The following is a 22619-nucleotide window of genomic DNA, read 5'->3' as shown; positions in this document are numbered from 1 at the left end:
TAAAGTGGGCAACGTTATAAAGTATAGAAGTTAGACAAGTTCTCAATTTCGCTGGACAGTTTTATTATTACCTCATTGTTGAAACCAGCAGGACATTAGTAACCATTACGCCCCCCTTTTCAGCCCCGCGTGAGCTCGCTGCGCTCTGTGAACCATTCAAACAGAGTTTTTCTATTCCTACGCTTCGTTTTCATAATTTTCCTATGTAAACACGCGTCTTTTCTTTTCCACTCTCGGCGTTCTCAGGTTAAAAACTGACCTGGGGGGGGGGGGGGGGGCTGGAGACAACCACGGTCAGGGAAAGTTCATCAACAAAATAACTGACATTACTCATGATTTAGAAATGACGTTACAAGAACTCTTATTGAAATGCTGATGTCATTGTACGTACAGGCAGGGGCGCTACTGATCAGAGTTACCATAATGTGGTAGGACACAAAAAAGACAGCAAAACAAATCCAGTTTCAATCAGATTTACTTTTACAACTGTTTACAGACTTGAGGACAATTTTTTAGACTTAACGTCACATTTATTTCACAGGAAGAAAATAAAAACAAAATTCATATTACTAATTCAAATGGGGGGGAAACAGAAAGGGTTCACTTCTTTTGTGACAAAAACAAACCGTAATAGCACAGAGACATTAGTCAAAAAGCACTGAGGTTTCTACAATTGTCATATCAAAACATTCACATTAAAACTGAATATTTCTCCTGGTCGGCAACAGCAATACAGATGTCACGGTGTCAAAGTAGATCCAGCTATACAAACACAAATTCAGGCCCAACAGCTTTAGTCCAGTTCAGTTGAAGGTTGCCAGATCACTATGATAAACAACCATACATGAACTTGAGGACGCATACATTTATATACATGGTATAGTTATGCACAGTAGTTGTCATTAGGGCATCTGTATTGGTGACTCTGTAAACATTGTAGTGGATTTATCATAAGAGTCTCAGTTTCACCATTCTTAACATTGTGACCAATATTAGTACTGAATAAAAGATTTTTATTTTTTTTTAAAGAATGATTTTTTTTCAGAGATTCATTTTTTTATTATTATTTCTGGGCAATCTTGTAGCAAATCATCAAGTAAATTTGATAAATGATATTAAGTCTGGAGAGGGCATTTGGTATAAATACAGAGGCTAAACATTTCATAATCCTAATTATTGGTTATCTTCCCAGAGGAAAGGCCAGTGTGATATTATAAATCAGATGTTAATTACTCTCATTTTTAAGTTACAGAAGAGAGCTATAAAACCATTATCACAATAAAAACAAAACAAAAACAGGATTAAGAGTCAATGTTTTGCTTATTTTTGGAATGTCAGTCGATGTAAAAATGACATGTTATGATTAATACTGTCAGATGATGCCTCTAGGTTGTTTTGCTTTACCTGAATAGGCACAAACAGATACATTTCAAATATTTTGGATTTATAAAAAGAAAAGAAAAAAAACATGCCAAGAGATTTTAAGGGGTAGAGATACAACAGGGTGTCTTCAATCATTTTCCATACATTTCCTTTCTAAAGATCCATAAAGGTTTGGTTCACAGATGCAGTGATCAATGAGCTAGGATGATTTTCTTTTCCAGAGTCATTTCCTGGCTTTGGCGTTTTTATCAGTGTTTAAGGCTTGACCATGAAGGTCAGCTGTCTGTGTGTGTCTGCCAAGCATGACAATGAAGAAGATACTGTAGCTAATCTATAGATGCATTTAATAGACCATTGTAGCCCATTTAAAAACATTCAAGAACCATGGTCCACCACAGTTCCGTCCCTGATAGAATTTACAAATGGGTCCAAAGTTAAAACATGAGGGTTTAAAATCAGTTAAGCAATCTAAATTTATGGAAAGAATCTTAAAATCTAGAAATCTTTAAAACCTATTTTGAAATGTCAGCTCTGCTGGTATTTGTTATATATATTTTTCTGAGTAAACTGAAACACTAATACATTAAACTGGCAAAGAATGAAACACCAATATATAAAATAAACCTGTATAAATTTTTATGTTTACAAAAAGTGGCACATACACCACTCTACTGAGAATCAGTGAAACTGTACAGTGAGAATGTCAGAGAAATATGTACAAAAGTGTTTTGTGATGGTTGTAGTTTTATGTTTCCAACTGATGGCTGGTGCTGGTACCAGCCAAACTGCAAAAATACTTACAAAATCCTAGCTGCAATGAGTGTACAGTGAAGCTCAGCTTTATTCTGTTTAATAAAAGCTGATACATTAATCCCACTTTTTAAGGTTCACTTGACAGTAAATAAAACCCTTATCTGTGCAATGATGAAACAAATCACAAAGATGACCAAAAGAGAAAGGGGTTTACCAAGGAAACAAGGAAGAACCTTTTTGTGGTTGTTTTGCTGTCAACGGATGTAAAATCATTAACTGACTTTCATTAATGATAAAAATGAATTCTCAGTTAACATTAATATTCGTTGAACATGTAAGATTATGGAAACAATGGGGGGAAAGGAATAAAGAAATAATAATAAAAAAACTAATGTCAAATTGCTTTTTCCCTAAGCTTGAGAATTGTTTAAAGGAAAACATCAACACTCAAATGGAGAAAGTCAGTCCCATTTAGACTCTGCCTCATTTTGAATCTGTTCTGCTCAGAGCAATGATATGTCCATTTAACTCTTCTGGAAAGAGAAAAGAAAAATATCCATATTAAATGCAATGTATGATTTCTTTTACACATTTATACATCAAGGATTTAAAGTTAAATTTACCATACTTGACTGGTTCCCTCTGGTGGCATGAACCGAAGTGACCTCTGCAATTTGCCGTTGTAACTTGTGAGAGGTAGAGAGGCTATCATCTTCACCTTCAAGATCTTGTTCCGACTCCCTCTCCCTTTTCCCTGTCACGCTTCCTCCTGTGTGCAGCAGGTGTCCTGCTAAACACCACAGAATATTGTAAATACATTAAAACAAGCATATTAAAACTTTTTCTTAAAGCAACTCTCTCAAAAATGTTTTTTAACCATCATAGTTTAACTGTATCATACTCATGTAACATACATGTCCATTACCTGAATGTTGGGGGCCTGCCATGTCATGTGAGACATGGTAAACTCGACTGTTGTGTCCTGTGTCAGACATGTGGTGGTATCCTTGGAAACAAGCATGAAAAAAGGAATTTTAGAATGTTTTGCTGCTAATTTTGCAAATAATCATTTACAACTATAAATCTTGTAGTGTAATATATTAGTGTGCAAGGTGGCACCTAATTGCTGCTGTTTTTGTTGCTGAATTCCACTTGGTCCCTGGTGCTCTTCACTGTCAAAGTTCAACAGAATACTTCCACTCCTGTTACCACTGGCAACAGAACTGCCCGATACAGCTGGTGCTATTGGGATGTCAGAAAACGTCAATTTGCATCACATCAGTACGGAGCTCTGCACATGACATGCAGGGGAAAAAACACAAAGATAACATGGGAATAGATTCTTAATTTATGGCCACGGTATATTGTTTTTTATTGCACGCCATGTGCGGGAAGCATGTTTAATTAATTCCTTTGTTTTAGGTAAATTAGTTAAAAACAGGTAAAAACATTGGTTCAATCGTGGCCAGTTTACTATGTAACTTTTTTATATTACATTACATTATAGTATATTTTATTATACAGGGGTTGGACAATGAAACTGAAACAAATGGCAAATATAGTGTTGGAGGTTTCACGTCTATAAATGCACAGCCTGGTGGACAATCTTCACTGATTTTACATTCCATCAGTAAGAGCAGAGTGAAGGTTGTATTAGCAGAGCAATATCACAGCTACACATAAAATATTGCAATCCACACAAAATAATGGGAGATATATATCAGAATTCAGAAGAGGACAAATTTTCGGTGCACGTCTTGCTGGCTCATCTGTAACCAGGACAGCAAAACTTTGTGTTTACATACCACCACGTAGGATGAAACATTTTCCAACAGAATTAGGGATGTCTAGGTACTAACCTGGATTGTATCTAAAAAACATGAAACCACAGCTGCACAATTCACAATTAAATACGCACCTCGACTCTTTCCACCAAAACTGTTCACCAGGAACTCCACAGAGTCAATATTCATGGTCAGGCTGCTATATCCAGACATTTGGTAAATCGTGGCATTGTCAAATGTCAGTTTCAATGGTGCCAATAGCTTAAATCTTGGGCTGTGGACAATGTGAAACATGTATTGTTCTCTGATGAGTCCATCTTTACTGTCTTTCCCACATCTGTGGGAGTTATGGTGTGGAGAGGCCTCAAAGAGGCTTAACACCCTGACAGTTGCTGCCCAGTGTGAAGCACGGTGGAGTGATGGTTTGGGCTAATAATATATATAATAATTATTAAATTTATATAGTGCTTTTCTTGGCACTCAAAGCGCTTTACATATGGAAGGATGGAATCTCCTCAGCCATCACCAATGTGCAGCATCCACCTGCATGATGCGACGGCAGACATATTGCCCCAGAGCGCCCACCACACACCAGCTTAGGTGGAGAGGAGACAGAGTGATGAAGCCAATCAGTATATATGGGGATGATTAGGAGGCCATGATAATGGGCAAAGGCCAATGGGCAAATTCGGCCAGGATGCAGGGGTTACACCCCTACTCTTTTTCGAAAGACATCCTGGGATTTTTTTAAAATAACCACAGAGAGTCAGGACCTCAAGTTTACCATCTAATCTGATGGACAGTGCTTTTTTGACAGTATAGTGTCCCCATCAATATACAGGGGCGTTGGGACCCACACGGACCACAGGGTGAGCAGCACCCCCTGCTGGCCTCTCTAAAAGCTGCTGGCTGGAAGATCACGGCATTCCCTGCTGTGCTTGATGGGCGGGTCATTGCCAAGGACTACCGAACCATTCTGGGAATACCAAGTGCACCTAATGGGTCAAATATTGTACCTTAAAGGGGGTGCCGTGTATCAGCATAATTATGCACCAATACACATAGCAAGACTTGTGACAGAATGGTGTAATGAATATGAAAGTGAAGTTGAACATCTTCCATGGCCTGCACAGTCACCAGATCTGAATATTTTTGAGCCACTTTGGGGTATTTTGGAGAAGCATGTGAGAAAATGTTTTCCTCCACCAGCATCACGTAGCGGTGACCTGGGCACCGTTTTGGAAGAGGAATGGCTCAAAATCCCTCTGGACACTGTGAAGAACTTGTATCTGTCATTCCCAAGATGAATCGATACTGTATTGGCCTCAAAAGGAGGCCCTACACCATACTAATAAATAATTGCGGTCAAAAACCAGGTTTCAGTTTCATTGTCCAACCCCTGTAAATTATATTATTATAATCAATTATTCAAGATAAACAAAAATAATTGCTTTTAAGTGAGTCAAAAAGGTATGGTAACTTTTGTTATCTATGAGAATTTCTCAGAATATTTAAGAAAAAAAACCTACTGATTGGCTTCAAGAATTCCTTTGAATAAAGTGGGAAAAACAATGACTTTCACCTGGTGTATTGGTCCCGGACTGCTGTTCCCCTGGGGAGTATGCCATCCCATTCCCATTTCCGTTGTGTGTGGATGGTACGGAGGCCAGAAGTCCTGAAAAACACAGAAAGTGGAATTATCCTTCACTGCTGTAATGCAACACAAAAGTATTTGCTAGCACTTCCAACACTTTTACTCAATTTTCACATACATTTAGCTATATAAGTTCTTTAGAACGTCCGCAATAATATAAGCCAGCTCAAAAACTTCCGGTGAGATGTCATTTGCTGCTGTGTTGAGCATCAGTAGTGTAATACTTAGTTTATAATCAGAATATAGTCACTTAAATAGTTAGGCATAGCATTAATTTAGTTATTCAAACATAAGACAGCATAACAAATAAATAATAAATAAAGATGCACTTCATTGTTCCTCCTCAGCTAAATTCAATTCGACCATCAGTTTTCACACTTTTACATGAAAAAAAGCTTCAAAAATTAAATATTTATCGTGCACTTTAGTTAGATTAATTGAATAAAATGTTTTTACAAGTGTGCTGAAATCATTGATCTTGTGCTGCACTGACTGACAGCTGCTGCTAAAGGGAAAGCGTGGCGATTGCTTCGTGTCATTCATTCACAAGAAAAGTTATTCTTTTTCTTTCGATTTTTTTGAGTATTTCATACTTCGATTTGAGGAAATGGCTGATATATGTGCAAATAAATGCTACTTTGCCACCACCTGCTGGTTAAAGTGGTATTTATTGTCTTTTTTATTTTTAAATAAGCGTTTTCTATCAAATGTTGAATTTCCGAATGGGGACAATCTAAAAAGGATGAACAAGTAATGTTTGTGGTCATCACATTAAAACTAACATTTGAAGTGCTGGGGAAAAAAATGCTTGTGCATTATTACAGACATTATTAATGTCTGCATTATTAATTACAGACACAGCATTTTTAAAACAGTCCCAATAGCTTTGTCTTTATTGCAATCAATAAAACTGGTTTATTGGCAAATTAGGTAAATGTGATAACTGCATTAAAATAAGAATACAACATTAAAAAGTCAACCACTGATGGCTTTGTGTCGATGTACACCGACTACAGAATGAACAGCTAACAGTTTACCAGAAATGCCCGAGCTGGCTTAACGACAACTAGGAAGTAACCGTGCATATAGCCTGTTGTGTTTCATACAGCCATTTCTGAAGTCTCAATTGCACAATGCTTCTTTTCAATGATAAAAGTGATTGCCTGTAAGCTAGCTATTTGTGTATCAAGACAGAAATTCTTGCCAAGTCCTCTGTAGCGCGAAAGTTGTTGGTAGATCTGCTTCATCCTCTCGATGTTGAGGCGGCTCGCTTCAGCATGGTTCACCATGGGTTTGGGGTAGTGGACGCCGATGATGCACTTGGCAGCAGTCTGCACTGAGTCTGGGGCATTCCATGGGTCGTAGATATACTTGGCAGGGAAACCTCGGAGAATAGGTAAATATCGTCTGAAAGAAAGAGAGATTAAACCACAGTCTCATCATAAACACAAGGAAGGTTCTGCGAGATGGTTATTGGGATTCCATTTTCGATGGAACAACAAGAACATGGTTTCTTCAATTACAACAAGCACCAAGACTGCAGCATGTGTTGGTGAATAATTTACAAGAATCTCAAAATAGTATTATCACACATATATATGAATTTATGGATTTGTGCCAATTCAAACAACTAATGAAACTGTCAATACAACACTATAACAACAACAACAACAGAACAAACAACAACAACAACAGAAAGAACTGAAAAATTCAGTAAGGCTCTACTAAAATCAGGACTTGCGTCTATCCTCCAGGTCCCAGGGACAGAAAAGGCCACCTACCTAAGGTGCTCCACCTTACCAGAGCGTGGGGACAGAGGGCTGCAGGAGGCACGGCTTGCAGACAGGCAGTTTAAACAGGGCAACAGGTCCCGCCTGTGCTGAGACACTACGGAGATTCCTACTACAACACGCGTTAGAAAGCAGAGGCAGTGACCAGGCCCTCCCAATCCCTCCAGATCCAATGACACAGCACCCTCCCACAACCCCATCCCACCCGCTTCAACAAATCGAAACTCAGGGCTGAGTGAGAGGTTCAGGTTCGCTCCCTGCCCCTCGCACTGCCACTGATCGCTTTTGAGACGACAGTGATCCCAAGCCAAAGCAGAGAAACCTGTTAGCCGCCAAAGGAGAAAAGCAGTATACTGTCCTCTGCTGCTGTGTGGCACCCTCATTTTGCCAAAAGAGACCAGAACCCTTTTGCCAGGAACAGTGACATCCTGCTTGAACAAGCAAACGACCAGAAACATGTTACATCTACAGAAGCAGATTTGAGAAATTGCAGGACAACCTACTGACCGTGAGCAACTTCATTGGAATGGTGGTGCGCTGTAGGCCAGGACTCTTGTTCTCTTGCACAGGCAGGGCTGCATTCAATGCCAAGAGAACCACTAAACATTTCAAAAAGAGTCCGATAAGGAGGAGTTGTCCAGAGCTAGACTGAAGTTGTTTGCTCAGGCTTTGGGCCTCACCTCATATCATGCTATCTGAGAAATGCATTATGGCTTTATGAATTGAAAACAGACCAGGCTTTGTATATTTCCCCAGCGAAATCACTTTTGATGAAACAAGATGCTACCGAGCTAAAAACAGGCTACTGCATTTCCCGCTGATAAAGCATCAAGCTACAACCACATTCACAGCTAACAGGTTTCCAAATGCTTTGGCTAAGAATGGCTTTCGTCTTAAAAGCAATCAACCACAATTCACAAAGGGGAAGGGAAAGCTGAACCTTTCACCCAATCCATGAAGCAACTGCACAGAAACACAAAAACATACAAGCTCTTGGCTAACATGTTTATGAGCTACAGTAAATGTGTTTACAAGCAAACATCTGTTCCTCGATGTGGCCTATAATGAGGACAATGAGTTGGAAAAGTACCAAAATCCTGGAATACCAAATTCTGGAACTGGAAGGCCTTAGGTAGAAAAGCTAGAACAAAAAGAAACTACATGGGACAGACTTGTTTTCCTGACTAATTCATATAGAAAGTTACTTAACACACAATTCTAGATCTCAAATGATACTTTTTCTGCATCTAAGTCAGATATACTGTAATGCTGAGCTATACTACAATTAAAGTTGTCTATGACCCCCAACTCTCTAAATTCTTCCTGAAATATAACACCAAAATTTCTTACATTCCTCTAATAATAGATTTACTTTAAAAACAATGTTTCCTCATTTTATTAATCTGTCCTTCCATGTGGTTAATTTTTATGCATTCTAGCTTTGAAACAAGGGCCCTTTGGTGAAAGCAGGTAATTCAGCCTGGGATTAGTGTGCATGTTTGGGAACATTACCAACCTAATGAAATCGCCGTTAGGGTCAGTGCGTCTGCCGAAACCCACTGGACAGTAGCAATGAAAGAACTGTTGAAAGAAAGAGCTACAGGAGAGCCACATCCAGCTGCCTGCGTTCACGCTCCAGTCGGCATCCAAAAGAAGCTCCTCAAACACCTGTCAATCATAACTACCATTACTCTGCAACCAATCAGAGATGGTTGATATTAAGCAGTCATTCGGACCAATTAAAATGTGACCTATTTAAACTACCATTCGAAAGTTTGGGGTCAGTCAGTTATTCCTTTTTTTCATGGCTAATTTTTTATTTATTTTTTATTTTTTTAAAGAGAAAATGAAATGGAAAAAAAATACTTTCACAAACAAGGCTGCTAAAAAGTAGATGGTCACTCTATTGTCATTCAGCACGAGTGTCTAAACACTCAAGGTCTTTACACTCAAGTGTGACTGTACGCCTTTTTTTAATCTATAACAGGGGTTGGTAACCTTTCTGACATGACATGACATTTTTAAGTTCTTCAATGCCCCTTCAAAAATGATATACACAATCCTCATTAAACATCCTCTTCATGTATTTAAAGTATTGTTCTAAGAACAAAAATTGCACCGTATTGCATCGCCGCCGTGAGCACGAGCGGGACTGCGCTACTCAACTAACCAATACAGAGCAACCAAACTGAAAAAGCAGCACAAATCAACTTGTATTGACACAAAAATGTGTGGTTGAAACTAGTCTTTGTCTCACTGCAGTAGCTAGCACATGTAAATGGAGCTACAGGTTGTAAGAGGTAGTTTGTCATGCAGATTGACATTTCTAAAAATGTGCATTAGTTTGCTGAACCTTGCTCTATTGCAGTAGTTTTAATATTTTCGATGTCAGAGAATGCAATATGTTCATCCATGAGCAAGGGACCCCACCCAAAAATGTAAAAGCTATATATTTTAATGCAAAAAGATCCAATTTATACAGTGAAAAATCAATTTTATAAGTGTATAATATTATTTAAAAAAAAAAAAATGATTACTTTTTTTACTCAATATAGTACTGTACTGTTAGATGTATTATCTTTTTTTTATTATTCATCATTTCAATCATTTTAAATTTCACTCTTTTACTGTTTACATTTGTTACACTTATAATATTAAAAACTAAATAAATAAATAAATTATAATAAAATAAAATTCTAATCTCCCATGTGTAAGAGATGCACCTTCATGCCCTCTTCCCAACTGATCCACAGGTCTCCACGAGTGAGAAAACAAGCGACAGCATGACGGGCCAGGTGGTGGATCCAGCCTTCCTGCCGCAACTGGGTCATTATGGCATCAATCCAAGGAAAACCTGTCTTAGCTTCAGCCCATTTGGCCAAAGCCTCTGGGTTCTTGTCCCAGGGGATGCGCACACAGATCGGGTTGCCTTCCATCTTATCAAATCGTGGGTTGCTGGTGGCAGCAGTGTAGAAAAATTCCCTCCACAGCAGCTGGCCATAGAGAGAGAGTGGAGGAGTGCTGGTTTTCTTTACCTGAAAGGAGAATTACAAACATAGATATATTATAATATATTAAAATATATTAATCTATACTTATGTAAACAATATGTTACCACATGGTTATCTAACATATAAAGCATTTTAAAAACTACATTATTATATAAGATGTATACTATTACCGTCCACCCCTAATTGATACACCTGTGTTAAAAAGTTATGATCACACTAGATTTATACACATATACAGTAGTTAGTGTAGAATTATGACTGTACCTTTCTGTAGAGGTCTGTGAGTTTAAAATAGAAGAGGCGGCAAGACAGGCAGCCAAAACGGAGGTAGGGACTCAGGCCAGTCGGACTGGCCAGCAAAGAGTTGGCATTCATTCTGGGTCTTTCAAAATTTGCAACCCAAGCCTGGAAAAACATGAGTAAGGAGGGAAAATTTAAGTCTGGTCTGCTCTATTTTTTTTTTAATGAAAAATATATGCAGTTAATTTTGCAATCACAGTATATTTAAAAGGATAGTCCACCCAAAAAAATAAAATTCTGTCATTTACTCACCCTTATGTTGCACAAATGAAGATATTTTTATCACAGAAGATATTTTGAAGAATGTTGGTAACTACACTGCAAAAATGCTGTTCTTACTTAGAATTTTTGTCTTGTTTCCAGTCCAAGTATCTAAAAATTCTTAGATCAAGAAGCATTTTATTGACAAGTAAAAATTATTTTGGGGTAAGCAAAATAATCTTAATCCAAACTGAAAACAAGATTATATATCTTATTTTTAGTTTTAAATAAGATTATTTTGCTTACCTCATTGGCAGATTATTTTGCTTGTTTTAAGGGAAAATTCACTCAATTTTGACTTATTTTTCCTGAAAACAAGAAAATATTTTTTACTTGTCAAGAAAATGCTTCTTGATTCAAGAACTTTTAAGATATTTTGACTAGAAACAAGACAAAACTTCTAAGTAAGTACAGCATTTTTTGCAGTGTAAACCATTTTGGTTCCCACGGACTTCCTTTTTATGGGTAAAAAAAAAAAACAAAGGAAGTCATTAGGAAGCAAAAATATCTTTTGTGTTCAGCAAAAGAAAAATGCATAGAGGATTGGAAATACATGAGGGTGAGTAAATAATGACTGAATATTAATTTTTAAGTGAACTATCCCTTTGAGATTGTTCTTCTTTAAAAATATCTTTATGAATTAATACTTTTTTTTTCTTTTAAATTCACTTTCAACCTGTTATCCCATAGTTCTGTTAAAGTTTAACATTGGCCTGATGTATCTGAAAAGGTCCATCAATGTATCAATAACTGCAAAACTGGGCCTATATAGTGAAAATTCATGGTTGTAAAAACAATTTCTGTTGTATATGTTTTAGCTGTTAAACACCACCTGGCACATGTCCCCAGGTAATCTGAGTTTGATACCTCTTCTGTACATCTATATATAATCACACCTTTCGCTCCAGATGCCTTTCGATCCTTGTTAATGCCTCGGTTTCACCTCCTGGCCAGACAGCAGAAGGTAGTCCCTCTATGTCAAATCCTGAGTCAAGATAATGTAGGTTAAAGAACAACCACTAATCTTGCATAACTTGATGGGTTCTCGTGTTGCAGTTTAGGAAACTCTTGAATATATGGGAAATGGATACAGTGATTATAGCATTTAGGTCAAGTGTTTTTCATTTAAAATGTCTTTAATATACTAGGTATCTTTATTTTTAAAAATCATTTTAATCACCATTCCAAAATGACTTAACTAAACTGAAAATCACCTGAAACCTGACAGATAAAGCTCTTCAATCAGCTTCTCAATCAGCTCACCTCTCAATCACTTCTCAATCAGCTCACCTAGTTCTTCCAGGGAGGGAACACCATATTTGTCCCCATGGTCTTCAGAGACGGGTGTGACGCAGCAGCCCATACTGGTGTTGGAAAGAGTTTCCGCTGGCATCTCCGGTGGGTCCATTCTGCTGATCAGAGTCTGGAAACGTTTGTAGGTGAGGGGAGGCTGACCACCATTTAGTTCAATGATCCTGAAATAACAGAGAGTGTTAGTTACTGAGTCAGGCCAGTGGGATGCCACAGTGTTTACACCTTTTGGGGAAGATCAGCTTATAACGGACTTACTTATAGTGGCACATTAAGCAGGTATAGGAAAATGTATGTAAACATCAAAAATTTCACATTTCGAATCTAAGGAAAAGAACTCTTACTTATCAAGGTTGTAAAGGGTGTGTGAGATCTTGACAATGACTTCAACTCCAGCCTCCATGGCAAGCTTTTTAATAGCTGCATCCCTTTCCTTCCCAAATGGTTCTGAGTCATACTCGAAGGTCAACCTGGATATTTTCCATTCCTGCAAGAACAGATTACAAACACTGGATAGTTAATCAAAAAAGTCAGTGTAGTGGATTGAACTAAACTGTAATGTGTGGCTTTTAAAATAGCTCATTAAATTAGACAAAGAAATACTATAAGTTATTTTGTTATACTATATTCAAGAACTGACAGCAGTGTTTTCAACTGAAGAAATTCACCTTGAAAAGGCGTGGAAAAACATTGGCTGGCTGTCCTCGGATGACAAAAAGGCGGGAATTGAGTTTTCGTAGATTGGAATCAAGATCATCCAGGCACTGCAGGAGAAATCTGTCAGGGAAGAATTAAAATGTAAGTGTTTTACAATATATATCTGCAATAAAAAAATACAAAGGTCAAGTCTAGCTAAATGTTTAAAAGCTTGAACGTAAACCTCTACAAAAGAGCAGAAGAGGTCAGTCCATTTTTGAGAACCACCTAAAAAAAACAGGAATAGGAAATGTTGCTATCCACCATTTTCTCAGACAAATTTTTTGTGCTTTACTAATGAAGCCCTGTATAGGTATAGGTAAATATAGCAATAAGTATAAATACATATATTTTTTTTTATAAAGTATGACACCAAGATTGGCTCAAATTCCAAAATACAGTGAACACTGTAGTGAATAAATGATACTGGGATGTCCTTATTTGACTTGGCCAGGTACTTGTCCTTAAAAGTTTGAGAACTATTGATCTACAGCAAAGCCCTGAGGCTTTACCGCTTCTGCAAGCTGTCCCTCAAACATACAAATACTCTGAGTTTCCATTCACAAATCTGTTCATTCATGACCTGTTTAAAACATTAGGAGCTTAACTGCGATTTCCTCTCTTCACATCTGCCTTACCAGCTAAAGAGACATTAAGTACTAGTCTTTACTGAGAAACAATGAATATATCAGCAAACAGATGACACACTGTGCACTTGAATAAAGAGGTCAGATTTAGTTTTAACTTAAAAAATAAATAAAATAAAACAACATATTATATATATATATATATATATATAATTTCAAAAGTATCTGCAATTTATTTAGTAGAAATAAAATAATTTCTAAATAAAATAAAAATAAGATTTAAAAATAAGGTCAAAATTTTTTTTATAAATTATTTTATTCTATTTCAACTAAATAATGTACTTGTACTTTTGACATTAATATATTACAGTGTACAATTTTGTACATGAAATATGAGTGAAAAGCAGATAGGATAGTCCAACAGATCCACTGCAATGGCAGGTTAGAACATCTTGTTCTTTCATTAATGGGGTTATAGTATTTGTCTGAAAGGCCTGTCCGACCTTCTACCTGTGTGTTATTTGGTCCTAGAGTCCCGACTGAGCCCAAAGGCAGACTGTCTGCAACCAAAGCCCTGATTAGGGACCAGACCGGGACAAAGCTCCCTATGCTCCAGATACTTGCTGACCAGTCGACATACAGACACACAACTGCACAACTCTACCAACACACACACCTGCATTCATGAAATCCAAAAGAATAGACAGAAAACAAAAATTAATAGCTATTGGAGTATGAGGATTGAAAACAAACCTATTTTCCAGAACTCTGCCATGTCACACATTATTCCTTATGTAACTGGCCTGGCCTAGATTTGCAGTGCACATGGTCTCTCCACCACTGGAGGGCATAAAATTAGCCCAGTGACCTCTTTTCAATCATAACAACAACAATACCTAGTCTGAGAAAAGAGCACATCATTGTATTCCCGTTCCCTCAGATCATGTGAAAACGGACGCGATACAATAGAGGGTTTAGTCTTTTAAAAGTAAAGGTGTAGAATTCAAATACTGGCCATGACATCTAGCGAAAAACAAACAGTCTAGCTTCTAGGAAACCAAGATAAAAAGTTATGAGCTACAGTTCATATAAGTTGTTACACAAGATGGGTAGCTAACTAAAGGCACACGTGCCTCATTCGTTAAGGTAGATAAAGTGCTGAAGTTCAGCAAAAGCAAACAAATCAGACGTTTCGGTTTCAAATTCTGCAGAGTGTACGAGTAACATTCCTGTTCCAAGGCTATGGGTTCGATTACTAGGGAACGCATGTACTGATTTAATGTAAATGCTTTGAGTGCAACTAAATGTAATGTAAGTTTGAATTGAAATAAATAGAGACTTTTTTTTTAAAAAAATTTAATATTTTATTCTATTTTAATTTATTTTAAAATGTAATTTATTCATTTGATGGCAAAGCTGAACTTTCAGCATCATTACTCCAGTCTTCAGTGTCGCATGATCCTTCAGAAATCATTCTAATATGCTAATTTAGTGCACAAGAAACATTTCTTCTTATTATCAATGAAAACAGCTGCTTATTTTTTGGTTATTTTCAGTATTATTTAATAAAAAGAACAGTATTTATTTGAAAATGAAATCTTTTACGACATTATAAATGCCTTTAATGTCACTTTTGGTCAATTTAATGTGTCCTTGCTAAATAAAATCTTACTGATCCCAAACTTTTGAAGGGTAGTATAAATGGAAGTGACCTGCAGCTTTAAAAATGATTTACAGATTTTGAAATTTAATATTTGATATAACCATAAACTGTTTGATATATAACCATAAAATATTTGATATAACCATATAACCATAGGCCATAAACGGTGATATAAATATTGATTGAATAACAGGCCATAAATTGATTATTAGTACAATCTTGATTAAAATTATATAATTTACATAGGGAGGGGAAAAAAAGTAATTTGGACACTGGAATGGCATACATTAAAATGGCAATTAGTTTAAGAATCCAAACCAAAGAAATATGTAGATTCACCAGATGTAATGCCTGTTCACAACAAGAATAATAACTATATAGAGAACTGTAACAAACTATATTAACATCTACACCAATGCAGGATAATGTTCTATTTATTATAAGCACACGCATAAGCCCTCGGTATACTTCTTTTTTTTATTTGTAAACTAGTGTACGCACACAGCAGGGTTGCCAGGTTCTCACAACAAAACTCGCCCAAACTAGCCCAATCACATTTCAGGGGGATTTCTATGGAGTTATTTTACTGACAAATGTCGAGAGCACATTATTGTAACGCAAGAGCACATCAATGCAATGCGCGAGCGCAAATCTTTCCACTCGCACATGGATTTCCTTTGCTCTTCTGAACTGACCTGTGCACTCAAACTGCACCCTGTGCGCTCGCGAATCTCTCCGAGCTCTTGCAGAAATTAATTTGCTTCTGGATTAAACGCTGTCAAAAGTTATCAACCAATCAGAAGAGACGACTGATCCATGAAAATGCTTCATGGAATCTTATTGGCTGAGAGTGAACTGCATCTGGAATTATTTTGACAAAAAAGGATTTTAATTTCTTTACAACTTAATAATATTTCATAATATTAATCAAAATGTAGGCCACATCTTAGAAATGGCTCAGAATGGGGCGCTTGGATGGTTTCTAGATTAATAAGCTTGTTTGTCTAACTGCATCACATTACAGGTCAAACCCCACTGAACAATTTATCCAAAACCACAATATTAGCAAATATCATGGACCAAAACATTAAATTAAACATTAATTTAAAACAAAAGATTAAACAACTAATTTAATGTTATAAATCAGTCCATTTAGAAATGTGTAAAATGTTATGAATTAGCCTATTAAAAAAAATTTTATCAATTTAAATGAATTCATTACAAAATCGTGTGAAATTAATGAAGACATGTTTCGTCCAGTGTTTTAAACGAATCTCTTGAATTAATGATTCTGATGCATCAAATACATTTTAACAGTCACTGGTCACCACCTACTGGCAGAACAGTGTAATAACATTAGTTTCAAAGGTCATTTACTTCATTTTATTGCTGATATCAGTGTATATTCGGACTATAAATTGTTATTGCAATACTTGCGTTATTATTTAATGTTTGCAACACAGAAGTAGCAATAGTGTGTTGTTTAAAATACTTTGTGAAGCTGTTTAAAACATAGCTTACATGACCACTGCTTTCAGCAGCAATGCAAAAGCAGGTTTAAATATTCCGGTATGATTGTAATTTTTAAAGGTTTAAAAGACGACCTCAAAAGAAATTCACTATAGGTGGTATATTTGATCTCCACATTTTAAGTATTTAGGGAATGATGATCTGACCCTGATCTTGTTCTGTCTTAAATCAGAAGATATTTTTTGGTAATACATTACAATAAGGTTTCATTAACATTATTTAACTGCATTAGTTAAAATTAACTAACAGTGACTTCTACAGCATTTATTAATCTTTGTTAATGTTAATTTCAACATTTACTAATACATTATTAAAATCAAAAGTTGTATTTTTTAACATTAGTAAATACACTGTGAAGTAAACCAACAAACAGCTGTATTTTAACTAACGTTAACAAAGATTAATAATTACAGTAATGTATTGCACATTGTTAGTTCATGTTAGATAATACTAATGTTAACAAATAAAAACCTTATTTTAAAATGTTACCTATATTTTATATAAAAATTTTAACAAGTACACAAAACATACGACCACAATAACTTTAAGGAACTTTTTTTGTTTGTTTAGATACACTGGGGTTTGACTTGCAATGTGATGCAGTTAGACTACGCTACATTTAATTAATATTATTAAATTGTAAAGAAATTAAATTGCATCTGGAATTCTTTCGACAAAGATGGATGTTCACTCTCAGCCAATAAGATTCCATGAAGCATTTTCATGGATCATTCGTCTCTTCTGATTGGTTGATAACTTTTGACAGCATTTAATCCACAAGCAAATTAATTTCTGCAAGAGCACAGAGAGATTCGCGAGCGCACAGGGCGCAGTTTGAGCTCGCAGGACACAGTTTGATTGTCTGGCTATCACCAGACCAAGCTCAATTTAAAATTGAACATTGGTCTGGGGAGTCTGTATGTATTTTCTACTGCACAAGAGGCGTGATCAACGAGCATTATTCAATTGGATAGTCCTTCAACCAAATCAGATCAACGATTCGGGTGACGTACATTGCAGAGCGACGCAAAAACTCCAGACAGGTTTGTATTGGTTTGTAGCATTGATCAGCAGTTTGCAATAGCAGCAATGGCATCGAGCAATTTTTGCAGGTTGTGCAAAAAAAACAACATGAAAGTGAGTGGTATTTACACCCACTCGAGCGATTTGTTTGCTAAACTAAAGAAGTCATTCAGCATCGTTGAGAGGTTAAAATTAGCATTCCAGGGGCTAAATATCATGTTATTTTGGATCGATTCTACCTGCAGACATGAAAAACAACCCGCGGCAACAATGTAAAAGTAGCCCAATTCCGGACTTGGCACCACTGGCACACAGTCAAACACACGCTGCGTCCAAAATCGAATACTTCTCTACTATATAGTACGTGAAAACTATATAGTTTTCTACTAACTATATAGCATTTTCAGCAAAAAGAGACACTGCTGCTTCAGTAACGCTTCTGCTACATGTGCGGTATAAATATTGTAATGTGGTAATATGGGTGCAAAAAATAAACCTGCTACAGACACAAGACGAGTAACTACAGTGGCCAGGTTACACATCTCGAGTCAAAACTAATTAATATATTAGTGTTATGTGAATGCCATTCCCATCCCAAAACATGGTAACACAAACCAGTAACGACTATTTATCATTAACTCAATCAGTTATGTCAGTTTTACCTGTGTCAATGTGGTTTACAGAGTTACTGCTAATTTTGTAGTGCATAACATCAAACCTATTTTTGATGCAATGACATAAAATATAACCATCACATCCTCAAGAGGGAAATTTGTGTACATGATAGAGGTAAAGACAAAGAATCCTAACTGCAGCTAACTTATTTACATGACTATTTTTAAAGGCAATTTAGAGCAGACCACACAATGTGACATGCAATCTCCTCTCCTGCATTAAAGTACCTAAACTTGGAGCCCAACACGTGTTTTAAGTAGAGGCCATCTGAACGCTGCAGCTGACAATGACATATCCAGTCACAGGTGCTTCATCTTTTAATCTGGTGAATTAGCTCTCGTTAACATTCTGTCAGATCACGCTGTATCCATTCAGCAGGTGAGCAGAGCTGAATGACAAGCTCTGAGACCAGACTGTCTAATTGTCTTCTGAGAGCGAAGCATCTGCTGATTTGCGACTTGGCCTACTTTCCTCATGACTTACAGTTATGGCACTGGATCGATCTGCATACATGGCCATGTGGTCAGATTACTTAATGTGTGGGCATTTACTGCTTTAAAATAGAAACACAGGCATATCTGACTGCTCACTTCAAAACAAAATTCTGAAATCCTTTTTGTGAAAGCAGCAAGTGCCTGACTCAAAAGGAGTGTTTCCTAATTTTAACCATTTTGTAAATCACTGGTTTTGCTTCAGAACCCCAAAAGTACATTAGACATCAAGTGGTCACCCAACATAATACTAAAACTGATTATGGTACAAACATAAAACAAATGTTTATAAAATCAAATCAATGAAAATGTATAACATTACCAAGAACTGGACAGACCCAGCAATATGCTGTCTACAATATATCAAATCTACAAAAATATCTGGTCTACAAATTATATCCCATTTTTAGGTATTTACCCAACAGTTAAGAAACATTGAGGAAATCTGAGATCATAAGAGAATATGAAATTTCTGTTTCAGTACAAATGCAGCCTCAATCAACTGATAATGAGGCTGCACCTTTATGATCACACCAGGCAGGATGTGCCGGTACAATTATTCAAATTGCAGTGAATTTACAATATGGAAATCAAATCTTTTGTTTAAACTTTAACATGTAACATCATGACTTTGCCCAGTCATATTTTACCGTTGGAACAAAAATCAATATTAAAAACACAATAGACTGCTTATGTGGTCATCAAATTGTGTCAACTCGTATTTCAGGTTCATGCAACAAAAGGCTTCGTTTTCATTAGAACGGAACGTACACAAATCTAAAAACATTGATTTTTTTCAACACCCAAGACCTAAATATAAGTTTCTGACCCTCATTCAAATGTAAACAAAATAGTGACATAAGATGAGAGATCAGTTACAATTTGTGATCAAAATTACCTGCTAAATGACAATTATGTTATGAGTGTGAATGTATCAGAAGAGAAACCTTTCACTTTAGCAACTAGTGTCCTTGCAGTTGTTATACATGTCAAGGCTATTATCAATGGCTGATTTTCAGTAATTATCACTCCTTAATAATTTAAGGTACAGATTCTTAGTGTCTTGCACTCCTTTTTCGGGACACTGATAACTGACAGAGATTTGCTAGATTATAAGATGAAATTATTCTTTCTTATATAGAAATGCACTAACCTCCATCTGTTGACCCCAAGGTTGGACGACCCAGCGAACCAGGGATCCAGGAAGTAGACACATCGAACAGTGTCTGCCCCACGCACTGCCTCCAGAAGTGCAGGGTTGTCATGGAGACGGAGGCCCTTCCGGAACCAGTGGATGGAATTTGGGGCCATGTTCACTGAGTCACCCTTCAAAAAAAAACAAAAAACAACCACAATTAAATCAGGACTAAAAAAGTTTGTTCGTTCGTTCGTTCGTTTCGTTCGTTCGTTCATTCATTCATTCATTCATTCATTCATTCATTCATTCATTCATTCATTCATTCATTCATTCATTCATTCATTCTAGTAGCAGCTGCTGATTAATTGCAAAAGATGTCATCGGCAGATGTTTCATATGATCTCAATCAAAATAGTTAGACTATTACTTTCTTATTTGACAGACATCAGCATCATCAAAATAACCTACTCTGATGCAGAAAAAATGGATTGTCATTTTAAATTTATGCTTAGAGACAATTTGGTATACATTTTAGTCTTTTTTTTTTCTTGTCCTGTTTCCGTTCATGATGGAGGAATTCTACAAATCTGGACTTGAAACCAGTCTATCTGAGCAGTCATTCTGTGACATTCAATTCTTGGCTTTTCCTCAGTCTGACTCAAGATGTGTGACGTCTGCACTGGACTGAATTACTGTCATAAATGCTAATGCCATACTATCTCATTGATGATGTGGCCTTCATAGAAGCTTACTTGTATATATTTGAGCCCTGCTTGAAAACAGCTGTACACATATGCAAAGAACGAATGTGGTCTAAAAGATGCAGAGGATTCATCTAGATGTAAGGATAAACTTCTGTCTAAGGCAACTTATCAGTTGTCTGTGTCCTGGGAATTACTGTGGGCCACCTCTAACTGGGATTGATCTAGCAACTTGTACTGGCAGCCTATCTGCTACAACTGTGCACAAAATTGAGCAGGTTCTTGTCTTTAATATTTACAAAATCTTTTAGCTGAAAAACTGTTTGGGTGTACGAAGAGGACTAAAGTGGGCTAATGTGTAAAGTTAAAATTTGCAGGACAACAACTATAAACTATAATAGCTGATTATACAGGACATGGCTCACATTTATATAATACAGGACCACTTAATTCCCATGCAACAGCACTTTATCGCATTACTTAAAAAGTGCATAATATACACCAGCCACTATTACACTGATACATTTTTTAAGGCAAGACACAAAAGGTAAAACCACTGTTTTTGTTAGTTTGTTTTCATGTACTGGTCAATTTTGAAATTTTGGATTATTTTGTTATGTTCCATTTCACTTCTTTCAAAAAATTTAAGTGTTTATTTTATTACACATTATCTATTTGCATCTGTAGATTTAAATTACAAAAAACATATTTAAAGGCTGTTTGCTCAAAATTAGTTTTCTCATGCACTGCACCAGAAATCTCCACTTCAGTAGCACTAAAACTTCTATATTCTGAAAGTTTTTAAAGATGGGTTTATTCATATATAATTTTGGAAATGTATGCAAATTAATGCACATTTAATTTGCTAATCCATCATTTACATATTTAAACAAAACATTTTAGAAAACTTGTAATATACAACAATTGACTTAATGTACTGTAATTAATCAACCAGCTTAGTATGGTGATATCCATTAGTTACATCTTTTACCCTATTCACCAGTGGTGTCCTGCCTTTAATCTACTTAAAGATATTTTACCTAACGGTCTACTGAAAATCTGAAATCTTAATGAGAAAACCTCATTAAGTAGAATGGATGTACTACCAAAAGCACCCACAGCCAAACCCCACACCTTAACATTAAAAGAATGCTGTGGGAAGGAAAGGTAGGTCAGATTTTCATAACTGCACCAATCTCAAATTACCATTGATGAAAAAACACCACAAAAAATAAATAAAAAATAAAAAAATAAAAATGGTACAAATAATAGTAGTAAACAAAATAAATATTTTAGAGAACAATTTACAGTGTCGCGCGACAATGGTCCACAGAAACATTGAAAGCCTCCTGGAGTAGAAATTAGGTCAATTCAAGTAGGTGAAACTGGTGAGACGTTAGAGTTAATGTATACATTTCGGGTTCCCCACAATTTTCCCTAGAACTAAAACGAGATATTCAGATTAAAACGTTGAGACATAGGGGGGAAAAAAATGAAAAACTTCAATATAAAAACAAACATGGGAAATTGGGTCACAGGCGCACGTTATGTAACGCGGTTTTTTACAAGGCAATAAATAAAGCCTAAAGGAATAAATACACGACTCGAACGCATTACCTTTGACCGTTATGTCAGTCCCGAAGACATGATCATCTCTTCCCACGATAAAGCGAGAGTCTCACAGCTCAAAAACTATGCTTTTCCGCCGATTGAGATTCAGTCTGGCTCACAGACGGTCAAGCTGCCTACATGAGAGGCTCATGCACCGCGCCTGCTCTGTTTGGCTCTCTGCTCTTGGTTCAATGCAACGCTCTCAATGAGGATTTCCTAGTGAGCGGAATAACGCTTCTGATTGGTCGAAACGAGGT

General features: G+C 36.4%; 1 protein-coding gene across 3 annotated transcripts; it reads right to left on the bottom strand.

Moving 5' to 3' along the window:
* Positions 1-463: 463 nt before the first annotated feature.
* cry3a (cryptochrome circadian regulator 3a) lies at positions 464-22536 on the bottom strand. 3 transcript variants are annotated; one of them, XM_067394724.1, is made up of 15 exons: positions 22369-22536; positions 20066-20238; positions 12916-13024; positions 12592-12734; positions 12227-12411; positions 11833-11921; positions 10640-10780; positions 10088-10399; positions 8881-9032; positions 6779-6981; positions 5503-5595; positions 3256-3378; positions 3062-3142; positions 2760-2926; positions 464-2669 (listed from the first exon to the last, which is right to left on the bottom strand). In XM_067394724.1, exons 2-15 carry the CDS (start codon positions 20221-20223, stop codon positions 2661-2663), a joined length of 1965 nt encoding a protein of 654 aa, XP_067250825.1. In that variant the 5' UTR covers positions 20224-20238; positions 22369-22536; the 3' UTR covers positions 464-2660. The 3 variants fall into 3 exon arrangements, with proteins under 3 accessions (XP_067250825.1, XP_067250823.1, XP_067250824.1); XM_067394722.1 differs by having other exon boundaries at positions 2765-2926; XM_067394723.1 differs by having other exon boundaries at positions 2765-2923.
* Positions 22537-22619: the final 83 nt, after the last annotated feature.

This window comes from Chanodichthys erythropterus, chromosome 9 (assembly GCF_024489055.1).
Source record: "Chanodichthys erythropterus isolate Z2021 chromosome 9, ASM2448905v1, whole genome shotgun sequence".
Taxonomy (NCBI): domain Eukaryota; kingdom Metazoa; phylum Chordata; class Actinopteri; order Cypriniformes; family Xenocyprididae; genus Chanodichthys; species Chanodichthys erythropterus.
Note: the sequence above shows the minus strand (reverse complement) of the source record. Positions and strands in the feature narration are given on the sequence as shown.

Coding starts and splice junctions, on each gene's coding strand:
- cry3a (XM_067394722.1), bottom strand. CDS start 20,223: ATGGCCCCAAATTCCATCCACTGGTTCCGGAAGGGCCTCCGTCTCCAT. Junction 12,735..12,915: donor TTTTTCCACGCCTTTTCAAG/GTGAATTTCTTC, acceptor CTGTTCTTGCAG/GAATGGAAAATATCCAGGTT. Junction 3,379..5,502: donor GTCCGGGACCAATACACCAG/GTGAAAGTCATT, acceptor ACATCCCAATAG/CACCAGCTGTATCGGGCAGT.